The 23,109-nt window shown below is 44.8% G+C and overlaps 2 protein-coding genes across 2 annotated transcripts in view; both read left to right on the top strand.

Annotated features, from left to right (window-relative positions):
• The window catches only part of LOC116623496, a 43,628-nt gene extending 28,013 nt beyond the window's left edge, over positions 1 to 15,615 (top strand). Inside the window, exons 8-11 of the mRNA XM_032390697.1 lie at positions 412 to 516; positions 12,889 to 13,047; positions 13,427 to 13,549; positions 14,424 to 15,615. Coding sequence (XP_032246588.1) covers positions 412 to 516; positions 12,889 to 13,047; positions 13,427 to 13,549; positions 14,424 to 14,606 — 570 coding nt within the window. The 3' untranslated portion in view covers positions 14,607 to 15,615. The remainder of the gene's footprint in view (positions 1 to 411; positions 517 to 12,888; positions 13,048 to 13,426; positions 13,550 to 14,423) is intronic.
• On the top strand, positions 5,112 to 8,026 carry LOC116623498 (maestro heat-like repeat-containing protein family member 7). Its single transcript, XM_032390701.1, has 4 exons — positions 5,112 to 5,289; positions 6,076 to 6,213; positions 6,418 to 6,535; positions 7,443 to 8,026. Exons 1-4 carry the CDS (start codon positions 5,117 to 5,119, stop codon positions 7,608 to 7,610), a joined length of 597 nt encoding a protein of 198 aa, XP_032246592.1. The 5' UTR covers positions 5,112 to 5,116; the 3' UTR covers positions 7,611 to 8,026.
• Positions 15,616 to 23,109: the final 7,494 nt, after the last annotated feature.

Here is a 23,109-nt window from a genome sequence, read left to right as displayed (position 1 = left end):
GAGTTGAGGTTCCATTTCTTAGTTCTCTATTCTGTTCCATTGATCTATGTGTCTGTTTTTGTGCCAGTACCATACTGTCTTGATGATGACATCTTTGTAATAGAGCCTGAAGTCCGGAATTGTGATGCCGCCAGCTTTGGTTTTCTTTTTCAACATTCCTCTGGCTATTCGAGGTCTTTTCTGGTTCCACACAAATTTTAGGATTATTTGTTCCATTTCTGTGAAAAAAGTTGGAGGAATGAAGGCTTCTGCTGTCAAACTCATATATAACCAGCCTGTAGGCAAAAGAAGTCCTATTCTCAGAAGTCTTGTCCTGATCCTTTGCAGAAGTCAGGTTCGGGTTACATTTCTACCCTCTGGAATGCAGCTGAACAGACCCTCACCCCTCACCTCATTCTCTTCTTCCTTTAGCTTCTGGACACCTGGCTGAATTCCCAGAAGGACAATGAGAGGGAATGGGCCATGTGGTGTGCTGCCCGTATTCTTGGCTTCACTGCAAAAATGAACAACTTCGGAGTGAGTGGAAGCCTGTCCTGGAGCCTGGGCCCTCATCCCTACCCTTACCCCAAACTTCATCACATATTACCTAGCCTCAATTATTCATCCTATCTTCTATTTCCTTGGCCCCATCCTCTATTTTCTCTTGTGCATCCCACCATCTCTCTTTTCTCCCTTAGTCTTTTTCCCTACCCACCAATTCAATTCTGTTTCACTTGGTTCAGTTTGATTCCACTCATCTCAACAAGCAGTTACTGAATACTCACCTTGTGCCAAGCACCATGCTAGGTGTTACAGTGGTTACATAGATGACCAAGACAGTTTCCTGTCTTCATGGATCTTTATAGTCCACTGGGGAGAGAGGCATGCATAGAACAAACTTAAATAGGAGGTGATAATGAACGTAAAAACCAAATATAGTAGGAATAAAAGATCAAAACCAAATGAAGTACAAGTGAAGGGAAAGCGTCATAGAGGAGGGGACATTTGAGCTGGGCTTGAAGAATGAGTGCAGTGTCAAGAGGCAAAGAAGAGGGACAGTGTAAAGTCATTCCAAAACTATGATCCCACCAGTTTTTAATAGCTACAACTCACCTGTCTAATTCCATTCCCATTAACCTCATCTAGCCTCACCTCTCATATCTGTCATGCATCTCCTCCTCCTCTCTTCTTGCCTTGACTCAGGCTAAGATATTGGCTGGGGTAACTTGTGACTTCCAGCTCTCCTCCACAGATGGACATCGAGTTTACTTGGTTGGGGCGTTTGGTAAGCCTGCTGGCCATACGCTGCCAGGACCCAATGGACAATATCTGCTTCCTGTCTGCACAGGCTGTCTACAACCTCTACTGTATCCTCCTGCTGCAAAAGCGTAGGGAGAATCTCCTCTTTTCACTTCTGCTCCGGCCTCCCACCTAGGTTTGGTCATTCCCCCACACACTGTCCTGGAAGAGTGACATCTAAGAAGTTATCTGAGCATTTTACTTCCGATGAGGAACCTGCTCCTAGACCTCTACTACATATACCCTCCTGGGACAAAATAGCTACTCAGAAAACAGTTCTTTTGAATTAGTTTCTCCTCCTCCGGCTGAGTCCTATACTCTGACCCCACTCTGTCTCTGCTCTAAGGCAGGCAACATGGGGGGTTCCTTTGACGTTAGCTCTCACCATTCCTTATCTTACTGCCCATTTCTCTACTCCCTTCCCCATGGGATATACATTACCTCAAGCTGACTTAGTTCAGTGGATGGTTTGGGTTGGGCAGATGGGAAAGAGGGCAACCTAAGACACCTTCTGAGTGTCTGAGGGGTAGGGTCGGGTGTCTTTGTTTCAGAGATGGGAAGGAAAAAACAGGGCTTATGGGAAGAAGAGGGCAAGACTGAAGTCTATAGCACCAACGTGTTCTATAACAACATCTCTGAGATTGCCAAGGTGAGAGGGCAGGGCCAGAGACAAAGTGGGAAGAGCCTAGGACTCTCACCTACATCATATCATAGACTCCTGGGGTGGGACTCCTTTATCCCATCTTCTTTTCCATTCCATTGCTGCATGTGAACTTTTTCCTTGGGGAACTTTTTCCACATGCTATCACATGCTTCCCCTTAAGCATCATGGGTCCTAATTCTGCTTTCTTACCTGTCCGCTCAGAAGCATTTTCTTCATGCTAATGATGCCTTGTGAGCAATGTGTAGATTCAGCCCATGTCTCAAAGATATGTCACTAAGGATCTTGGTCTCAGGCCTTCTCTCCCAGCACTCTGCCTCTGCAGCCTCTGACCTATGAGCCCCTCAGTGCATCTGAGGTCAGTGTTTTCTCCCTCCCATCCCCAAAGACTCTGTTCCCAGTGAAAGGGTCTTCTAGGAGCTAGGCAGACAGCACAGGCCTAGGACAAAAGCACATCATATTCCCGAGAGAGGCTCTCTCCACCTACCCTAACTAGGAAGGATGGTACAGGCTATCTCAAGCAGGAGGCCCCAGGTGCAGGCAGCCTGATGCCACCCTGTTGCAGGCATTTGCAGAGTACTTCACCCAGATGCAGCTCACCACCCTGGTGCTGACGGCCATGGAGGGCCTAACCGACAGCAGGGCCAAGGTGTCTCTGGCAGCAACCCAGCTGATGAGTGCTGTCATGAAAGAGCGGGGCCGAGACATGATAAAGGTAGTGTGGTGCTGTGGTGGGAGCTCTGCCCTGTACACCAGGAGCCTGGGCTCTCTCCTGGCTCTCTTCCTAACCAGCTGAAGAGTCTTGGGAAGTCCCCCTCCTCTAGAAGCCTTAATTCACTCACTTCTAAAGTGCAGGTTTGGACAAGATTTTCTCTGTGGTCCCACTGAGCTCTGAGATCTATAATCCTGAGCTCAGAACTGCAGTGCCTTCTATCTGAGGGGCTGGTTCCTCAGTTAACAACAGCCACATGCAGGAGGATAAGCAGCTGCAGGGCCTAGTAGCTAGAGCACAAGGAAGCATTGTAGGAGGGGTTCACCTTGATTGCCAGGGGTGTTAGGGGGCTTAGATTTCTGTGAAGGGTAAGGCTATGGATTGTAAACCAGCAAACTCATGGAATGACTGACCTTTGAGTAAATTTTCTTTCGGGATAACATATAAAAATCCACATTTATCACTGAAAAAAAAATTTTAAATGAGGCCACATAGGGCAACTCTTTGGGTGGCCACTGTGTCTTTTATATGTGGCATGGGCTCTCCAGACCTTCCTCTCTCTGAATCCCCTGACACCCGTGCCTTCATTCATTTATGTGACTTGCCTGGTCTAAGTTCCAGAAATGGAGGTGTGTTCTAGAGGTATTAGAATAAAATGGACTTCCCAGAGACCCGTATATCAGGAATCTGAGGGCCAAATGAGAGTCCTATGGTACTCCCACATCCAATGCCCACTGTCCCTGCAGTTTCATGGGTCAAAAGTTGATTTCAGTGGGGAGAGGAAGCCCTGAAGTATCTCCAGGGTTTTTGCCTTCCTTCCTGGAGTCTCACGTGTCTCCCGAGTAAGCTTGGAGCAACTCTCTGAACTTTGGGCTGTGGGCAGGCCTTTGTTATAGTGGGCCTCAGTGAGCTGCTGGAGTTCTTTTTGTGATCCCTGCTGGTCTGGCCTCTGGCATGCTAGAACTCTGCCTTGAGAAGAGTCACTGGCAGGAGTGCAAGTAGCCCCTTGAGTCTGGGAGTTGGTAGATAGGGAGGAGGAGGGAAGGAAGCAGGGAAACAATCACTGAGACTCTTGTAGCTCTTCCCTTTAGATTGAAGAAATTGTGGAGGGGATTCTGGAATGGCTCAACTCACAGCTGGAGCCCAACGCGAAGGAGGAGACCCTGCGGGCCATGTGCTTGCTGGCTGGCAACAACACCCACAACGTCGTGCCCTTGCTTCTCAACAAGGCCCTGCCTTGGGATAGGTACCTCTCCCATGGCCCGGGAACCCATTCTCCAGCCCAATAAACCCTCCCCTCCCTCAGCCCGAGCCTAGCCCAAAAATCACCGCACATGGATGCTTTCCCTTTGACACGATTCAAACTTCATCTCTGTGTTCTCTGGCCAAGTCTAGGCCCTGAGACCTGGCCCTTCATGGGCCCGAGACCAGACTATTCCTAGGAACTTGGTCACCCGGGCCCATGACACAGCTGTCCCTGGGTCCTGCAGAACCAATCTGGCCCTGTGGAAGGCCTTTGGCACCCAGCGAGAGACCACAATCAGCGTCCTGCAGCTGCTCATAGGCATCCTGGAACAACTCCACTCCACGGAGGAAACTAAGGAGATGGCCTTCCAGCCTGTGGCAGTCAGCATGGGGGCAGGGGGAGCCTAGGACTTACTGTTCTTGGACTTAGGGGCAGAGCTGAAGGTCAAGGGCCACAGGGTAGGAGTAGGTCTTAGAGAGGAGCAATCACTAATACCGTACATTCGAGGGGCACCTGGGTGGCTCAGTTGGTTGAGCGTCCGACTTTTGATTTCAGCTCAGGTCCTGGTCTCAGGGTTGTGGGATCCAGCCCCCTGTTGGGCTGCGTGCTCTGTGGGGAGTCTGCTTGAGATTCTCTCTCTTTCTCTCCCTCTCCCTCTGCCCCTCCTCCAGCTCATGCTTTCTCTTTCTCTAAAATAAATAGATAAATCTTAAAAAAAATACTATACTTTCGATTTAACCTCCTTTTTCCACCTATATATCTAAGAACTGAGTGATGTAGAGAGAACAGGGATTGATCCCATTTTATGGACAAGGAAACTGATGTTTAGAGCTAAGCCGCTTTCTCTGTCTCCTGATTCTGGGGCTGGCGCTCCAGGGCTTGGGGGGGTGGCATGAGGGTTGGAGGCGGAAGAGGTTTGGTTGCCAGGGGTAGACAAAGTAGTCCCCAAATAATTTTCTGCTAAAAAGTTAGAGTTGCTTCCCATTCTGTTTTTAATGTCAGGGGAGTGAAGAGAAAGCAGATTGCATGTGTGCAGTCTCATTTCCCTAAGGAAGAGTGGTGGGCTTTCAGTCTGGGTGCTTCTTACAAGCCTGAGTCAGAGTGAGCTGTGCCCTTTGGGCAATGATGGGGAGGGCAGGGTGGGACTCAGTGTATGGGGCCATGGGACCATCTTATGTCTTCCTCCACTGTCTCCCAGGTGACATGTGCTCTGTGTGAGATGCTGTCAGGGTCCCTGTGCCAGGAGGCCATCCAGGAGTTCTATCCCCGGCTCTTACTGGCTATACTATGTCATCTCTGCTGGGTGATTGAGCAAAATGTCCCCCAGAAGATGGTGGTCTTTAGCAAGGAGGGGGGCCCAGGCAGCAAGAGCAAGCCCTTTGACCCCACTAGGTAAGCTTAACCCTCTCATGATGGATGGCTGGGACTAGTCCATTCCAGAGGGCCCTGGACGACCCATATGCTAGAATATTCTCACGTATTTTCAAGCTTCTCATTTCTCTTATTGTACGCACGCTTCGGCTGATTCATTCAACACTTCATGTCCATGTTCATAACTGTACACAAAGAGATTCAACTAGATGGTAGGTGACAGGGCAAGCCCACACCTATGTCATTCGCTCCATGCAGTTGTGGCCGTTCGAATCTCATTGACCTCCGGCTTGGCTTTGTCACTAGCTCTGCCATCTTGCACAAGTCACAACTGGGATTCTGTTTTCTCATCTTGAAAATGGGGGTTGGACTCCTAAATATGTGGTTGTCACACTTTTTTCTTAAACCTCAGGACATTCTACTCAAATGAAGTCTTATGTAAAATGAAAAGAAATCAAACCAATAAGCAGAGACATTCTGATTAGATGGGTGTGGAGGTGAAAAGATATCCTAACCCCATTCTGTGCCCCGGAGAGCAAAACTGGAAAACCACAGCACTGAGATCTCTCTAGAGTCTCCTTTATAGGACCCTGTGGTTGAATGAGGGCCAGGGTTTGAAGGAGTAGATGGGCAATCTGAGTTGGGTTTCACAGAGCCACAGATTTTTGTCAGCAGGAAAGCAGAACACAGCTACCAGAGCAGGAAACTGTCTCCTGGCTTCCCAGCACAGGATACAAATGAGGGCATAATGCCTTGTCCATCCTTTTGTCCCTTTCTGTTCACAAACCCAATGGTGGTGACCTTCAGTTGTGCCCTGGAGGTAGTGAAGTTGGTGTTCTTGGCTGCTGCATATGACGGAGTGGTGGTCTATGCAAATCAGCATCACTGCTGGGACCTTCTGTCCTGCCCCAAGTTTTACTACATAGGGATCATGGACCTGACAAGGTGAGGCTATTTCCCCAATAACCCTGGCACCACTCTAGTCCCCAGACCCCAATTTCCCAAGTCCCAGCCTTCAACTGTCCCTTCCCGACCTCCCAGCCCTCTGGTCTCCTGATTCCTCAGCCCTCACGTCTTCCCTGTTCCATGCACACTGGTCCCTTGCCACCTTCCCTGCAGCAACTGTTGGCTTCTTGTGTCCCACCCCAGTGGCATTGTGAAGAACTCTGAACCTGCCATCCTGCACCACATCCTCAACCTCGTCAGGAACTTCCTCTATAGTTCCAACTCTCATCGGAAGATCCTGGCCAGGACCTTCTATGCACAGGTGAAGCCTGGGGAAAGGTCCACAGCCTGACCCATTCATTTCCTGGGCTGAGGAACATTTAACAAAAATGTTAAATAACTAGTCCCAAAAAGAGGAAAGAATAAGATTGAGCCATTTAAAGTGGGGTTCCCTTCTCTGGCACTTCAGGTGCCTGGTTAAAGGAGGCAGGAAAACCTGAGGAGGGGGCCAGTAGCTCAACCTCCAGAATGATCCATGGATCCTAGCATCTGACTCAAAATTCAAACCTTATCAGCATTATCCTCTATCCTCCTATCAGGATAACCCCCTTAGTCTCCACCCCATGTGTATAGATCTGCCACTGCTCTCAACTGGACATACTCCTTACCTGAGTTTGGGACCTGAGGGAGGACTGAGGTGGGTACTGGGTACTCATAACATTTTCTCCATCCATAGCTGTAGTCTCCTCATACCCACAGCTCCTCTGGCACAGATCAGTGGCTTAGACTCTGGGGCAAGACTTTTTGAGCAATCTGATCAAGTGGGTCAAAGAGCCCAACCTCATTATGAAGGAAGTTGGGCTTCGTGGCATCAGTAACCTTGGCACTGCACCCAGGACAAGTAAGAGTGGGGAGGACCAAATGGGAATCAAGTGTGAGTCCTTGAAACATTTAATTTACCTCCCTTGGGTCTCTTAGTTATCTTGGGTTTAGCACGTTCCCCAACATCTCATCCTAGGGCAGCACAACATCTGGTTTGTAGACTTACATAGACTGGTCATCAGGCCTCCCAAACCCCGTGAGCACCAGCCTTCTACTTCCTGGGCACATCCAGCTCCTGGATTGCCCATGTCTGTTTCTCTTAGACACCATCTGTTTTCCCAAAACCCTGTTCCCAGAGTGTTGCATGATCCCCAGGTGGTGAGTGATCTCTGCCTTCTTCCAAACAGTCAGAATCTCTGAAGGGCCAGGTTCCATTCTTGCGAGACTTCCTGAAGAATGAAGCGCGAGTGACAGTGCAAGCAGTAAAGAGCCTACGGAACATCATCTGTCATGGGAAGGGAGACCAAGGTGGTGTTTTGCAGCATTTCCAAGCAACTGCGTCCACTCATCAATGATGTATGGGCCTGGATCCCTAGGATTAGTTGGGAACAGCATGGGCTGGGGCTGATGAGGAATCCTGGAAACTGAGCTGAGAGTACTGGGGCAGGGCTATGGGATTATGGTGGAAGGCTGAAGTCATAGAGGGGCAGCCAAGAGGAGACTTGGCTACTTGAAGCCATGCATAGGATTGTCCCCAGTGCATTCCCTATTGCAGACAGACCTAGCACACACTCATCTACCTATTCTCTCACCAGGAGCCACTGAAGGAAAAAAAGTGACACGCTGCTATGAAATTGGTTCTGGAGTGAAGAGTGGGGAGACCACTCACAACTCTACCCTCTTCCCAGACAACACAGGGACCCCAGAATGCTAGCAATCTTGTCGAAAGGACCCAAAGGCTCAGGAATCTGAACTGCCCAGAGCAATACTAATCCACCCCATGTCTTAGCCTCCCTACAGATCATAGAATTTTAGAGCCAAAAGAGACTTGACAGCAGACATGCATGCTTTCAATGCCCCTCCCTATTCTGGCATCTATAACTCTTTAATTTTCGAACTTTGGATTTGAATTAGTTTTGTATTGGTCTCATCTCTTCTGTGAGCCTGGACGCTCCATGATGGCAGGGTCAATGTCTGATTCATCTTTTTTTTTTTTAAGATTTTATTTATTTATTTGAGGTGCAGGAGGGGCAGAGGGAAAGAGAGAATCTCAGGCAGACTCCCCTCTGAGCGTGGAGCCAGATGTGAGGCTTGATCTCATGACCCTGAGATCATGACCTAAGCCGAAACCAAGAATCAGATGCTTAACAAACTGAGCTGCCCAGGCACCCCCTGATTCATCCATTTTTATATGTTTTAAAATTCACCATGTATACTTAACAAAGCTTAAAGATAATATCTTTATCCTCCACCCAAACAATATAAGGACCACAGAATGCTTTAATTCTGGGGTGCCTGGGTGGCTTAATCCATTGAGTGTCCAACTCTTGGTTTCAGTCCGGTCATGATCTCAGCATCATGGGATCATGTCCTGTGTCTGGCTCCATGCTCAGTGGGGATTCTGCGTGAGATTCTCTCTCTCTCCCTCTCCCCCTGTTCTTCCCCCCACCACCCTCATGCTCTCTCTCTCTTTAAGATAAATAAATCTTTTTTAAAAAGAATGATTTGGGGCGCCTGGGTGGCTCAGTAGTTAAGCGTCTGTCTTTGGCTCAGGTCATGATCCCAGGGTCCTGGGATCGAGCCCCACATCGGGCTCCCTGCCTGGTGGGAAGCCTGCTTCTCCCTCTCCCACTCCCCCTGCTTGTGTTCCCTCTCTCGCTGTGTCTCTCTCTGTCAAATAAATAAATAAACTCTTTAAAAAAAAAAAAGAATGATTTAACTATGATGATATCCTCCCATATTATAGATTAACATTGTCTAAGATTTTAGTTCCACAGTCTTTTAAAATCCCTGGATTTGGTCTTTATGTCATCATTACCAGCATCATTGTTGTTATTGTTTTGTATGGTCAATACTTCCTTCTATTTATAAATGTGGACAAACATCCTTGCCTTCCTTTTCTTCTCACAGGTCTCTCTTCCCTTTTGGATATATATTTTTTCTTCTTCCTTTGTGTTTTCTTCCTCAAGGGTCTGTTAATAGGAAACACTCTCAGTCTTTGTCTGGAAATGTCTTTATTTTGCCTCACATGTGTCTTTAGCTTTAAGTAGTTTAGAAGGTGTTGGCATGGATTACTTTGGGCTTCGCCTGGTTGGGATTCTCTGAGTTTCTTGAAATTTCTGTTTATGTTTTGCGCCAAACTTGGAAAGTTTTCAGCCATTATTTCTTCCAAGTTTTTTCAGCACTATACTTTCTCCTCTCCTTTTAAGAATCTGATGGCACAAATGTTTAGGCTTTTTGTTATTGTCCCGTAGGTCCCAAGATTTTGTTCATTTTCAATCACTTTTTCTTTTTTTGTTCAGACTGGATACTTTTTATTGCTCTGTCTTCAAGTTCACTGATTCTTTCCTCTGACATCTGTTTTGTCAATAAATGTACCCAGTCTTGTATTTCTCAGTTCTCAAGTTTCTTTTTGATATATTGTTCTTTGCTGAAAATTTTTATTCCTGTATTTATTTCAAGAGTGTTCATTGTTGTTTTTTTGAGCATTTTGTGTAATAACTGCTTTGGGTCTTTGCATGCTGAGTAATTTTGTATTGTATCATGGACGTTACGAATATTAAGTTATATGACTCTGGCTGCCACTTAAATCCTATGGAGAATGTTGATATTATTGTGTTAGCAGAAATTGACCTGTTTAACTTCAGGCTGCAAGTTCTGACTAGCCTTCTGTGTGTGGGGGCTGTGATTTCAATGTCAGTTTTGAATTCATAGCCTTTGCTATTCTGAGTTTATGCCACCCACCCATACCAGCCTGGGATCTGAACCATTGTCTTTCCTGTAGTTCAGTTTTCAAAGTCTACAGTATGTGGTTTAGGGTCAGATCTATGCATGGAGTGAGCACAGGAGTTCATAAACAACTTTATAGGGTCACGTTCCCTAGCTCCTCCCTCTCTGTGACTTCCCTGGTTTTACAGTTCTTTGGGGTTCCCTTTTTCCAGTTGTCTTGCAAAAAAGCTGGTGCTTTAGTTACTCTGCAATGTCAGGCACTTTTGTGACTGTGCCCACAACTGGGCCAAGTGACATGAGGGCAGAGGAAATAAAGCAATGGGAGTTTGTCCATTCTCTTGGGCCCTCAGCTCCTTCAAATGAAGAGTGAGGTTCCCCTCCCTTAGAGTTTTAGCTCCTATAGACTCCCATGGGGCTTGTTTTGGAACTGTGATATGAGAGAATAGAAAGAAGAAAAAAGAAATGAGGGATTTCCCCACTCTCTTTGAGCATTTTGATTCCCCTTTCTGGCTCTTTGAGCATCAAGCAGAAGGCTTCTCTTAGAGCTGTCTGTCTGTCCATGATGCTTGCTTCTCAGCTTCTGGTTGCCTTGTGAAGCAGGCTAGGGAGACCAGCAGGTATGAACAGATGTGACCCTAGGTTATTGAGACCAGTGGCATCTGCCTGCCCGCACAGTAGCTGGAGGGTCAGCAACTTCTTCATCTTTGGCCTCTGGAGATCTTACTTTCTTAAAGCTCAGCTATGCATTAAAGAAAAGTATTTTGTATATTTTATCTAGCATTTAAAGGTATTTATAGTGGGAAAGTTGTCAGGTTATCTTTTCTTCCATATTGCTAGAATGAAAAGTTGATTTATGGTCTAATCAAGAAATAGTAAATTGTCATCATCTACACAATGACAACCTGGCAGAATGAAAAGAACACTGACCCAAAGGCCATAGGATCTGGGTTCCCAGTGCTGCTTTACCACTCACCTACTCATAGGAACTTACTTAGGCAAAGCTCAGTAGTTTTATCATTTGTAAAATATTATTCTATTATTTTGTTGGTGTATCCTCTTTTCTCTCTTCTCTCTGTTCTATTCTTTGGAATTTCTTTAGATTCATTCTCTGTGTTTCTTAATTTTTGTTTTTTATTTCCCACCTCTTTGTCTACCTTGGAAGAATTTCTGGACTGATTCTCCTCTTACTTTAGCTGTGGTTATTCTGCTATTCAACCCACCTATTGAATTTTTATTTATTTATTTTTGTTTTTTTTATGAAGCAGGTCCTCTTTATTTTTTTCTTCTGGTTGATGGTGTGATATCTGAATAGCTATTACATTATTCTATAGGGACACTGCCTTACCTTTGCCTGTATTTATTTGTTTGCTTATTTATTTAGAATTTCAAAGTTTGGATTTCCAAGTGCTTTAAAAATGTCCTCAATAACTTGTTTTACATAATCTTCCTGAGGATTCAATTATAGTTTCTCCAAAGTTTTGTTTTGATTATATTATTAATTGTGGCCTTGGATATTGCAGGGTTTTTTGTTTGTTTGTTTCTCTTGTGGTGCTGATTTTCCTAAACGTTTGGTGAGTCTTGGCAGTGAGTTCTGGAAATTTTGCACTACTGACTCTTGGACGGCCCTCTGTGAAAGTAATACCTATTACTGCAGTCAGACTTCAGTAATTGTGGGGCAGTGGCCAGAGATACGTGGTCCGTTGGATGTGCCAATAGCCAGTCTTTTGACTATAAGGCTCCCTGCTCTTCCTGGGTATTCCCAGACACCCAGGGCACCATCTCATCTCTCTGGTCTATAAAGCACACTCCCTGCTCTGTTGGGTGGTATGTTCCCTTGCTGCTTGCTCTTTAGTAAGGAGGATATTGGGAGGGCAGGGTGCAAGGAGAAGGTGGAAGGAGATTGTATGCCTGAACGATAGCCTTCCAAATGACTACCATGTCTGTTGCCCAGCATCTCCTTCTGCTCCCTGTATTCATAGCTGTTAAGCTTGGAATGTTCCCAGAACACACCCACCTCCTCCAGCAGTCTGTTCTTGCCCACTCTTTAGGCTGTGGTTTCAACGTCAATTCCAATCCTGTCTGCTGTTTGTTTTTCAGGGATACTCTAGTTCTCTATGGGGGGATCCCATCAACTATTTCAGATTCATAATGGATTTAAAAAAAACTATATCTCTACTATTTCTTTCAGGGATTTGGGGCAGGAAGGGATAACTGAAGTAATACTCAATCATTGATCTTGAGCTGATCTTCCTGTGATACTTTTGAATTAACATACTAACATTGAATTATCTCTCTGTTTGGCTATTATGTTCACTGGGCAAAAAATAATAATGTGTACATCCAATTTGTTAAAATGTCTGCTTCCTAAATCCTACAAGTGCAGGGACTATCTGTTTGTCCCACCCTGTCTCTGTTATTTGGCACTATGCCAGCTCATGATAGCTACTCAGTAAACATTTGTTAAATTAATATATAATATACTCTTGAAGCGTATAATTTAGCTGTTTATGATCATTGTTAATTAATATAAACCAATATAGATTAAGTAATTTTATTCACAGCATAACTAGGATAACTATATGTATTTTTAAAAATACATACATATATTTTAAAGCTAAATCCATAGGAGAGAATTAAGTTACAAGCTATAGATATGGTCCAGGGCAGATCTGAAACTATGGTCTTGGTTTCCCTAGCTCTCTGCCTTTACAAAGGGACTTATTAGCTCTGCAGCTCTAAAGAGAATTACTCAGATACATAAACCATGATGCCTTTGCATTATGTAACATAATGCCATCAGTGTACTTTGGATATGGAAGTGAGATGTGGGAGTATGGAAACCAGGCCAGCCAGGGCGAGAGTGAAACCACAGCCGCCTTAGCTCCATTTTGCTCTGTATGGCAGGAGAGGGACCAGGTGAAGATCTCAGCCACCTCTGCCCTGGGCTACATGTTGCATCAAGTTGACAAATACAAGCCTGGACTCTCCACCCGAAGAGAGATCTACACTTTTCTAGTCCCACTGCTGCTTAGCATTCTGGATAACAACACCAAGGTAGTCAAGGTACTGGTGACCTCTGTCCTGCCAAGCTCAGCCTGATTCATCCCTCTTTCTGCTAGAGCATAGCCTTTGGCTCTTTTTCATGAGCCCAGCCTTGGCTGTACATTTTATATCCACCTCTTTGTGTCATCCTCCAGGCTGGCTCTGAGCACTTATACCCTCTTTTGGGTGCCATTGATCTTATCCTGATATGGTTCTGCTCCCTAAAGCTATTTATGTCCCATGTCATGAATAAGGTCCCATATTTCACCTGGTCCCAGCTACGTACCCTCAACCAAGCCCCTTGGGGGCTAGCTTCGTGATCTTCCACTTAGCCTCCTGGCCTGGCTCTGTAGAGCTGTAGGAGTGAGGCTTTGGGAATTCCCTTCTCTCCATCCTGTAGGCCTGTGGAGGTGCCCTGACTGAGTGGACCAATGTGATTGGCTGGTCATCACTCACACAGATATTCCGGCATACCACCCTCAGCAATCACATCCAGGTATTGGAAGAAACGTGCAAGTACCTGGTGAGTGAGAGTCCCTGAGAAGCCAGGCCACAATACTCATGTTAGGGACTCAAAGGTAGGCTGAGAGGCTAAATAGGGGAGGGCTGACAGAAGGTACATTCTTTCTACTCCTTAATTCTCATTCTCCATCATCAGCAAACTCTGAGAATGCACTTTCGGGGTGCCAGTCCCTCATTCTTCATATCTGATTCTCTTAGCTGTATCCCAGTTTCTGCTTTCAGAGGCGAGGAAGGTCATGTGAGGGTAGTAGATGGCAATGGGACAGAGGTTTTCTGGTTACAGCTGGTAGAAAAAGATGTAGGCAGGAGTCACTGGGCTTTTGGTCATGGTGTTAAGGTCCTACTTCCTATGAAGTTGAGAACAGGGCAGATCAGGAATCCTTGTGGAAAAGTAAATATTTAAGGGCTAAGCAAGTAGGTTAGGAACCAACATTAGTAATTTTAATACAATGGATTTTGATGTTTATTATCTTCCATAGGGAGAGCACTTTACAGTTTACAAAGCACTTCTATATCCATTATCCCATTGGAGCCTTACAATTATGTGAAAGAGGTTGGGCAGGTTTTATTTCAACTGTTACAGATGAAAAAAGTGAGGCCAGTGTCAGGGCCAGCATTCAATCCTGGGTCTCCTGGCTCCACATCAGTTGTTTCTTCCCTTATGTTGGTATGAAGGAGCAAAATTCTCTCTATGAACTTCCTGCTAAGTCTGCCCTGTTGCTGGGATGGGGGTGTCTGCAGCTATAAGTTCGAGCACCTTCAGCTGGCTGAAGACAGAACAGTGCTGCTTGTGGACAGGGTGAGAGGGTTAGGAGCGTTCCCAGGGCCCCCCAGCCCCAGCTCCTGGTCAGCACCACCCCTCTTTGGCTTCACAGGTGAGCACAAGCAAAATACAGCTGGTGGGGGACTTACGGTCCCAGAGCTTTGGCTTCCTGAAGAGCCCTCAGTCCTTCCTACGGGCAGCTGCCATCAACTTCATAGGTAAGGTGCTTCCTCCTGGCGACCCCTCCCTCTTCTCTTCAGCAGGGGAGTCCTCCTTGACCTTCGGCAAGGGCTAAGCCAGAACGATGGTCCCGTGAAGCGGGTCACCTCCTTCCCTAGCCTGATCTGATTAGAGAGGCTGTCCTGTGACCAGGCTCAAAGTCCCTGTTAGAAAGGCTGGAGGAGGAAGAAAAGGCCATGTGCCTTTGCCCCGCGCTGTGAGGGTCCACCCACACTGTCTACACTCTGCAGAGTGCAGAAGAGAACCATATTCGTTTGAAAGGGGAAAAACTCTTCCTTCCACGGGAACCCTGTGGATTTTCAAAAATATTTTTTGTTTTAAACTAGAATCGTAGTACCGTATGTGTTAATGTTAGAAAATCTAAAAAAATCAGATTGGCAAAAAAGAAGAAAATACATAATGCCAGAAATTCTAGCATTTGGAGTTAACCACTGTTAACATTCTAGAATTTTCCCCTAAGAATACACTCACACTTCATGTATGGTATGGAAACCAGGCCAGCCAGGGCGAGAGTGAAACCACAGCCGCCTTAGCTCCATTTTGCTCTGTATGGCAGGAGAGGGACCAGGTGAAGATCTCGGCCAATGAAATGGCTATGTGTGGCCATTTTCATTTCAAAACATGAAGCCATTTTCAAAACATGAAGTTTGGTGTACCGTTGTTTTCCCTTGCTGTGTCACAAATACATACCATTACGTGCCCTTCAGCATTGCTTTTCACTGCTGTGTAATATTAATTCCATTTATGGGTCGGTTTATGGAACTATTTAACCCGTCCGTATTTTTGAATATTGAGACTGTGTCATTTTTTGTTTTTTGTTTTTTAAGTAGGCCACCTCATCTTTTGTTTTTATAAGCCGGGACACCGTGATTAAATCTCTACATGCCATCATGATTATTTTAAGATCAATTTCTTAGTAAGTAGAATTGCTAGGCCCAAAGGGTATGCAAAATTTTAAGGATTTTGGTGCTTTAACTGCCCTCTAAAAAGTTTGAATCGTGGGGTGCCTGGATGGCAGAGTCGGTTGAGCATCCAACTCTTGGTTTCAGCTCAGATCTGATCTCAGGGTCGTGAGATCGAGCCCCACGCCAGACTCCATGCTCAGCATGGAATCTGCTTGTGTTTCTCTCTCCCTCTCCCTCTGTCCCTCTCCCCTGAGTGCCTCTCTCTCTCTCTGAAATAAATAAAATAAATCTTAAAAAAAAAAAAGTTTGAATCGTTTTCCATTGTTACCAGTACTGCAGGCAAGTATCCATTTTGCAAATATTTGCCAACTCTGGGTAATATTTTAAAAATCATTACCAATATGATAGGCAAAAAGAGTTGCTGTTGTTCTGAGGAACATTCTTTTTATCAGAAGTGAGGTGAAATATTCTTTTCCTGTTTATTGGCAATGCATATTTTATTTTTGCAAATTAATTGCCTCATACCCTTTGTCTATTTTTCTACTGGTGTGGGAACCCCATGGAGTTTGACACCCTGGGTTCCTGTCCTACCTGTCACCTGCCAACAACATTTTTCTGGGTCACCGCTGCTCTGAGCGTTGTTCTTCCACTAGAACGCCAACACGTAGGCTACAAGGCATCTCATAGAAACATTTCTTGCTAGAACTGGTTTTCAAGCTTCCTTGTTTGCTACAGAGGGGGTAAGGGTGGCCCAAAGGTCCAGGAATTCTGGAATGACTGCATCTGTCCTGTCTTTAGAATTAATAGCTAAGAAGCTAAACATGAGTCAAATACATGAGGATGATGTTGGAGCTGTTACAGAATCGTGAGTCCGAGCCTTGTCCCTGAGCTCTGGGTGACACAAGACAATGGGGCAAGACAGAAAGCCGGGGGGGGGGGTGGGCGTCTCCTTAAGGCCATATTTTGTTATTTCAAATAAAGTATATTTTTACTATTATAAATGTTATATATAAAAGTAGAAAATGGGGCACCTGCCTTGCTCAGTCGGAGGAACATGTGACTCTTGATCTTGGGGTCGTGAGTTTGAGCCCCATGTTGGGTGTAGAGATCACTTAAAAAAATAAAATCTTGAAAGACTAAATAAATAAAAGTAGAAAATTGAGCTAAGTAGGAGGAAGAAAACGAGTTATCCATTGTCATGCTAGTTAGGGAAAAACACAGCTAACAAAAATGTTCTAGTCACTCAACATTTATCATGTGCCGTCAGCTGCTAGCTACAGCAGTATTCAAGGGAGAAACACCCTGTCCCTGAAGAACTTGTAGTTTTATGTTCTTTTTTATTGCAGTAAAATATTTTAAAATTAATTTATATTTACAGAAGAAATACATGAGTATAGTCTGTTTACAAAAAAATAGAAACATTATTGATAAAGATGAAGTTTTTGTTTTTGTTTTTAGGGTAAAGTTCTATTCACCCCCAAGTCTGGCTCCTCTCCCCTTTCCCCTGTCTGTTTGCTGTAGTCCTGCATTCTTTTGCTGTACACATAGAATATATATGTTATATACTATATAATTTATGATATATACCATATAGATAGATGCATAGATATACGCAACTTGCTTTTTTCCCCACTCAGTATGTTGGTACATACAGATCTGCTACAATCTTATAACCCTTGGTAGATTGTTATTTAAATCATTTCCAGTTTTTTGCTATTCAAACAATGCTACCATGAACATTTTTATATTCATCTCTTTGTATATAGGTGTAAGTATTTCTTCAGGCTAGTTACAAGAAAGTAGACTTTTAAAAAATTTTTTATTTAAATACAATTCAATTAATGTATAGTGTCTTATTAGTTTCAGAGGTAGAATTTAGTGATTCATCAATTGCATATAACACCCAGTGCTCATTACATCATGTGCCCTCCTTAATGTCCATCACCCAGTTACCCCATCCCTCCACCCACCTCCCCTCCAGCAACCCTCAGTTTGTTTCCTAGAGTTAGGAGTTTCTTATGGTTTGTCTCCCTCTCTGTTTTCGTCTTATTTTATTTTTCCTTCCCTTCCTCTATGTTCATCTGTTTTGTCTCTTAAATTCCACATATGAGTGAAATCATATGGTATTTGTCCAGAAAGTAGACTTTTTTCATACCTATTGAGCTTAACAGGGTTTAAAGTGAAACGACATTTTAACCCTTCCCTCCAGTGTTGACACGAATTCTAATCACCACCCCTCCCACTTTATAGGCTTTTGTTAGTGATTATTTTAGTTTTTTTTAACCTAGAATTTAGATACTATGATTATTGTTGTTACTTTATACAAACAGTGTAGATTTATGTGCAGTGTTATATGCTCCCCATTCCTTGTTGTATCCCTGACCATCCTTCATTTTTTTCATCCTGAAGTACACTTTTTAGAAGTTTCTTTAGTGCCAGTATCTTCATGTTATGCTCTCTTGCTTTTTGTTTGTTTGTAGTGACTGTTTCTTACCTCCATTCTTGCAAGGTAGCTTTACTAGTGACACAATCCTTTTTTTTTTTTTAAGAGTAATCAGTACACCCAACGTAGGACTCGAACCCGCAACCCTGAGATCAAGAGTCGCACGTTCCCCTGACTGAGCCAGCCAGGGGCCCCTACTAGTGACACAATTCTAGACCAACAGTTTCTTTCCCAGCACTTCGAAGATACCATACTATTGTCTTCTGGTTTTCTTTGTTGCTAAAAGAAGCCTGCTGTCATTCTAATTTTTGTTCCATTGCAGGTAATCTAGCCCTTTTCTCTGGCTGTTTTAAGATTTTTCTTTTAGTTTTTAGCATTCTTTAAAAGTCCAGAAAATAGTATAATATCCCCCCACCCCCCAGCTTCAAAAAGTATCAACTCATGGTTATCTTGTTTTCTCTATTTCTCTACCTGCACCCCTCCCTGCAGATTATTCTGAACCAAACCTCAGACTTCATATTATTCATCTATAAATATTTTAGTATATATTTCTAAATGATACTCTTTTTAATATTAAAACATTTAGGGGTGCCTGGCTGGCTCAGTCAGTAGAGCATGCAACTCTTGATCTGGGATTGTGAGTTTGAGCCCCATATTAGGTGGCGAGATTACTTAAAAAAAAAATGAACTTAAAAAAATTAAATTAAATTAAAACATTAATAATGTTTTAATAATAGACATATTTTGGAGTACAATGCAAATTATGCATGAATTTTTAAGATAAAAGAGATTCTAAGCATTTGTAGACTATATGGGACTTGAGGTAACTCATCCAGACCCCGGAGGTTACCCACTTATTCTCTTCTGCCTCTGAAGTTAGGTGTACTTCAGAGAAGCATTTCCTCATCCTGAACTAATTTCGGAGGCCGAGTCATTTGTCCAAGATCACAGAAGCGAATTACTGGGCGAGCCAAGAGCTCAACTTTCCACTTCAGGGATCTTTGCACTAACTCATGCTCACTCCGTTGTCCTTTAATTTGACCAAAGTCCGAGAAAGAGAGAATGGGAATCTGGGGTGTGGCAGAAGAAGAGCCGATATTCCCAAAGCATATCAGAAGAGAAATTTTACCTCACCTTCAAAACCCTTTGGTCCCTAAAATAGCCGAACAGCCACACCTGTGTTTGCTATCGCAGGTACTTCTGCCCTTGCTCGCAATTAAATGAGTTTCTTAATTATTGAAAACCTACTGGGTACCAGGTACTCTTCTAAGCACTGGGATACTGCAGCAAACGAAACTGATGTTGTCTGTTCGCACCCCCCCCCCCCCCAGCGGAGGAGGGGAGGGGCCGTAACCAAGTACATATATGTGAACAGGCACTATAGAGAAAGTAAGGCAAGGCCAGGGGCCAGAGGGTCAGAGGGCAGGGCAGGGGTGCCCCTCTGAGAACGGGTGCTGGAGCAGAGACCCAGGGGCAGTGAGGGCGTGAACCGCCTGATACCTGACGGAAGAGCACTTGGCATGTTAAGGAAGAACAAGAAGTCATTGTGATTGGCGTGGAGTGAGCAAAAGGAAGAGCAGGAGATGAGCAGGGAGGAGCGCAGTGTGGCCAGAATCATACTGTGCTTTTCGGCCGCGGTGAAGATTGAGGATTTTGCTGTGGGTGGTAGGGGTACTTGGGGAAACACAGTTCATAACTCCTCTAAGGGGGTGGGAAGGGTTTAGGGTGTCTGTGATAGGTGGTGGGTAGGCGATTCACTCAAGCGCCCGATAGAAATGATGTTTGAATTATTTGTTCTTCACGATCTTCCCTGCCACAGTTTGCTTCCTTTGATCGAGAGATAAGATAGAGGGAATGTTGGCTTTTATAGCCCTGCCCCTGGGTGCCAGTGCTTTTGTATAAAAGAATGGGCGTGTATGTCTGTGCCCCAGCTGTGCTGCTCGTGCTGTTCTGGTGCTGCATATGCTTGTCCTCGGGAACTTGCCCTCCGGTTGGAGCCCACTTCATATTCTGGCACCTGCTTCAAGCTGATATTCTGGATACGCTGCCTTTGAAGGCATGGTGGCATCATACTTCAGAGGACATGCCCAGCAGACATCTGGAGATAGACACGTTCTCGTTTCCTGTATGATTTATTACAGCTCTTTATCTTGAGAAGAAAAAGTGGTGAAGTCAATGACTTTTAAGGGTCCTTTCTTCCAAGTCAGTGTGTAATGAAGAGCATGGACTCCAGTGTCAGCCAGCCGGGTCTGAAATACTAGCTCTCTCCGTAATGAGCCATGTGAACTTGGGCACGTTACTGCCTCTGTGCTTCAGTTTCTTCATCTGTATCATGAGCATAATAGTGCTGCCTTTAAACATTGTTTAAGTATCAGAGACAAATGCGTGTAAAGCATGACGCTCTGCTTAGCACAGAGGTGTCCCACAAAACCTTTGTGTTGAGTTGACGCAGGCTTCTGGGCTAAGATGGGGCAAGGTGCTGGCAGTGGCAGGTAAGGAGTGTGCTTGGACCTCTGGTCGAGGAGGAATGAGTTTGTTAGCCGCTGTTGACGGTAGCCGTGCTCTCTCCCGCCCTCCAGTGACTAGGTAGTAGCATCTGTGCCCTCAGGGCTCTAACCCTGGCTTCTGACCCCGGCATTTTGTACCTGTGCTGCCTTCTCCTCATTTTTTACAACTGAAGTCTCTACAGGGCAGTGGGCCCCTATCCCCAGCAACTGGAGAATTTCAGCGGAAGTATTTTAGAATGAAAACCCTAGACTCCTCAGTATACCAGAGAATTCATCTTGCCTTCCTCATCCCACCCAGTCTCCAGGAAAGACTGCCTACATTACCGACACAGGAGGGACTTTTTCCCAAGGAGAGTAATTCCAGTTAAGTCTACAGCCATTCCAGTGCCTAACAAGCCTTGTGGTCAAGAAATGGTTCTTCACAGGATTTATATATCTGCTGTGTAGCTGAAGCCGAGTTCTTTCTCCTGTTCTAAGTATAAATGAGATCAACATGAAGCTGTAGACTTTGATGGGCTTGAAGGCCCTTTTGAGCCAAGATTCTTCCTGTTCTCTTTATCCTTTGGGTGCTAAGCAATTTAGCACCCTCTGTTCCCACCCGAATCTAAGCCCCTGGCCGCCCTTCCCTAACTGGACCGCTCTAACAACCCCCACATCTGCTGCTTCTCTCTACTTCTCTACACAGCAGCCAGATTCTCTTTGAAACATGTACACTGAATCATGTCACCCCTGGCTTAAAATCCTTCAGTGGCCTTCCACTGCTCTTCGGGTCGAAGTCTGGTCCCTTACGCTTGGCCCCAAGGCCCTGACTGGGCCAGCTTCTGACTCTCTCCACCCAGAGCCTGTGGCACCTCCCCTCTCACTAGAAGCTACAGCCACACTGGTTACTTTCTACACTGAGTAGGTGCCGCCTCCCTGACCTTTGGGAATGCTTCTGCCCTTGCTCTTCACGTGGCTTCTTGCCTCTTAGTTCACGTGTCACCTTCTCAGAGAGGCATTCCCTGACCCGCCTATCTAAAGAGGTCTTTCCTGGTTATTCACTGTCATTACGCTGTTAAATTCTTTGTACTTCATTTATGTTTCCTTGTTTGTTTTTGTCTTTCCTCCACTAGAACGTTAAGTTCTTGAGGGTAGGGAACCTTTCTTGTTCACCCCTGCATCCCCAGCACCTAGCGTAGTGGTCCGTAATAGCTGTCAAATGAATCAGTGCTGATTGTTTCTAATGGTGAAAAACTGCAGACAACCTAATTATTCACTAGTAGAGACTTCATCAAAGAGATTATGATAGAATCATGTGATTGGATATTACCTTATATAGAGGAATATTTTATGGGATGAAAAAATGTAAATCTTATTTTTGTAAAAAGAAGTGTCCATATTTGGTATTAAAAAAATACCACAGAGGCGCCTGGCTGGCTCAGTCAGTAGAGCATGAGACTCTTGATCTCAGCGTCATGAGTTCAAGCCCCACGTGGGGCATAGAGATGACTTAAAAATATATATATACTGCAAGGATAGGTACGGAAATATTAACAGTATTGTCTCAGGGGGGCGGATAAGTGATTTTTCTTTCTTTCCTTTTAGAAAAATGATGTCTATGTAAACATTTTTCTAGAGTAAAACAGGTATTACTTTTACAGTGACAAAAATTATTCTAAATGAAGTTATATAATAATAACCTGGTGTGTGGGGTGGAAAATAAAGGGGTTTGGGTAGATAGTCCTTGGAGATCGAGTCTGAGTTGACCTCCTTTCTGATTTCACTATTGGAAGTCTGAGGAACGATCCTGTGGAGTCTATCCAGGCTTTGGTCAATACTACTCTGAAAAAAATTGATGAATATGTTAACCCCGGGTCTGTCTCTACTTCCAGGATGAGCCAGCTGAGCAATAACATCTTCAAAGTCACTGGCATGAAAACCCCCAAAAGAAAGAAGCGACTGTTTAAGAGTGTCAAATGGGAAAGAGATGATAATGATGACAGTCAGAAAGAGAAAATCTGGAAGTGGCTTCAAAGCCCTCTAAATTCATTGTGCAACCAGTCCAATAGGAGGGTGAAAAATGCTCCACTCGTAGTAGGCAATTCAGAGAAACAGTCAATACGGTCACAGGTCCCGACATCTGAAAGTCCACCTGTAGAAGCTGGGCCTGCCGCCAAATAAGTTGCTCCTAATTGCTCTGGGACTAAAGCCTTTTCCATTTGTTTGTCCAAATGTCAGTACTTTGCTTCCCAGTAGCTCTCCTACCATAGTCCAACTGGATGGGCTACTTTGGATTACACCCAAGGAGGCATTTTGGATCTTAGAAGACACAGTATGTTTCTGGTCCTTTCTCTCCCTAGGGGATTGTTGGCTATCAGCATACGCATTTGTCAATAAAACTTATTTTCTCATCCTAAGACAAGATGACTTTCATCTTAGTTTTGGGGGATTGGGGAGAAACCCGAATGAGAGGGACAGCTCTGGAAGTATCTCCTTCAACTTTCAGGTAAAGTTTCAAATGATAAGAGGGAGGAAGAGTAGGGTGGCAGAACAGCGTGGCACCTAGTGTCCAATCAATTGTTTTCACCTCCACACACGTTGGATGAAATTCCTAGGCCTGACACACTGCAGGGCACATTCAGATTTCAGGTTGGAGAAGAAAGAGGTGGGCTGTGGGTGTAAACTTTGGGGTGGCAATAACTCCAGCCCGATCTCTCTCACTTA

The sequence above is a fragment of the Phoca vitulina genome, unplaced genomic scaffold (assembly GCF_004348235.1).
Source record: "Phoca vitulina isolate PV1807 unplaced genomic scaffold, GSC_HSeal_1.0 scaffold59, whole genome shotgun sequence".
NCBI classification, from domain to species: Eukaryota; Metazoa; Chordata; class Mammalia; order Carnivora; family Phocidae; genus Phoca; species Phoca vitulina.
The sequence above is the reverse complement of the archived record's forward strand: the minus strand, read 5'-3'. Positions and strand labels throughout refer to the sequence as shown.

Bases quoted from the DNA above. Each gene is read 5' to 3' on its own strand.
- LOC116623498 (XM_032390701.1), top strand. From the start codon at position 5,117: ATGCTGTCAGGGTCCCTGTGCCAGGAGGCCATCCAGGAGTTCTATCCC. The intron at 6,214-6,417 runs GTGAGGCTATTT...GTCCCACCCCAG, and splicing joins GGGATCATGGACCTGACAAG to TGGCATTGTGAAGAACTCTG. The intron at 6,536-7,442 runs GTGAAGCCTGGG...TCTTCCAAACAG, and splicing joins CCAGGACCTTCTATGCACAG to TCAGAATCTCTGAAGGGCCA.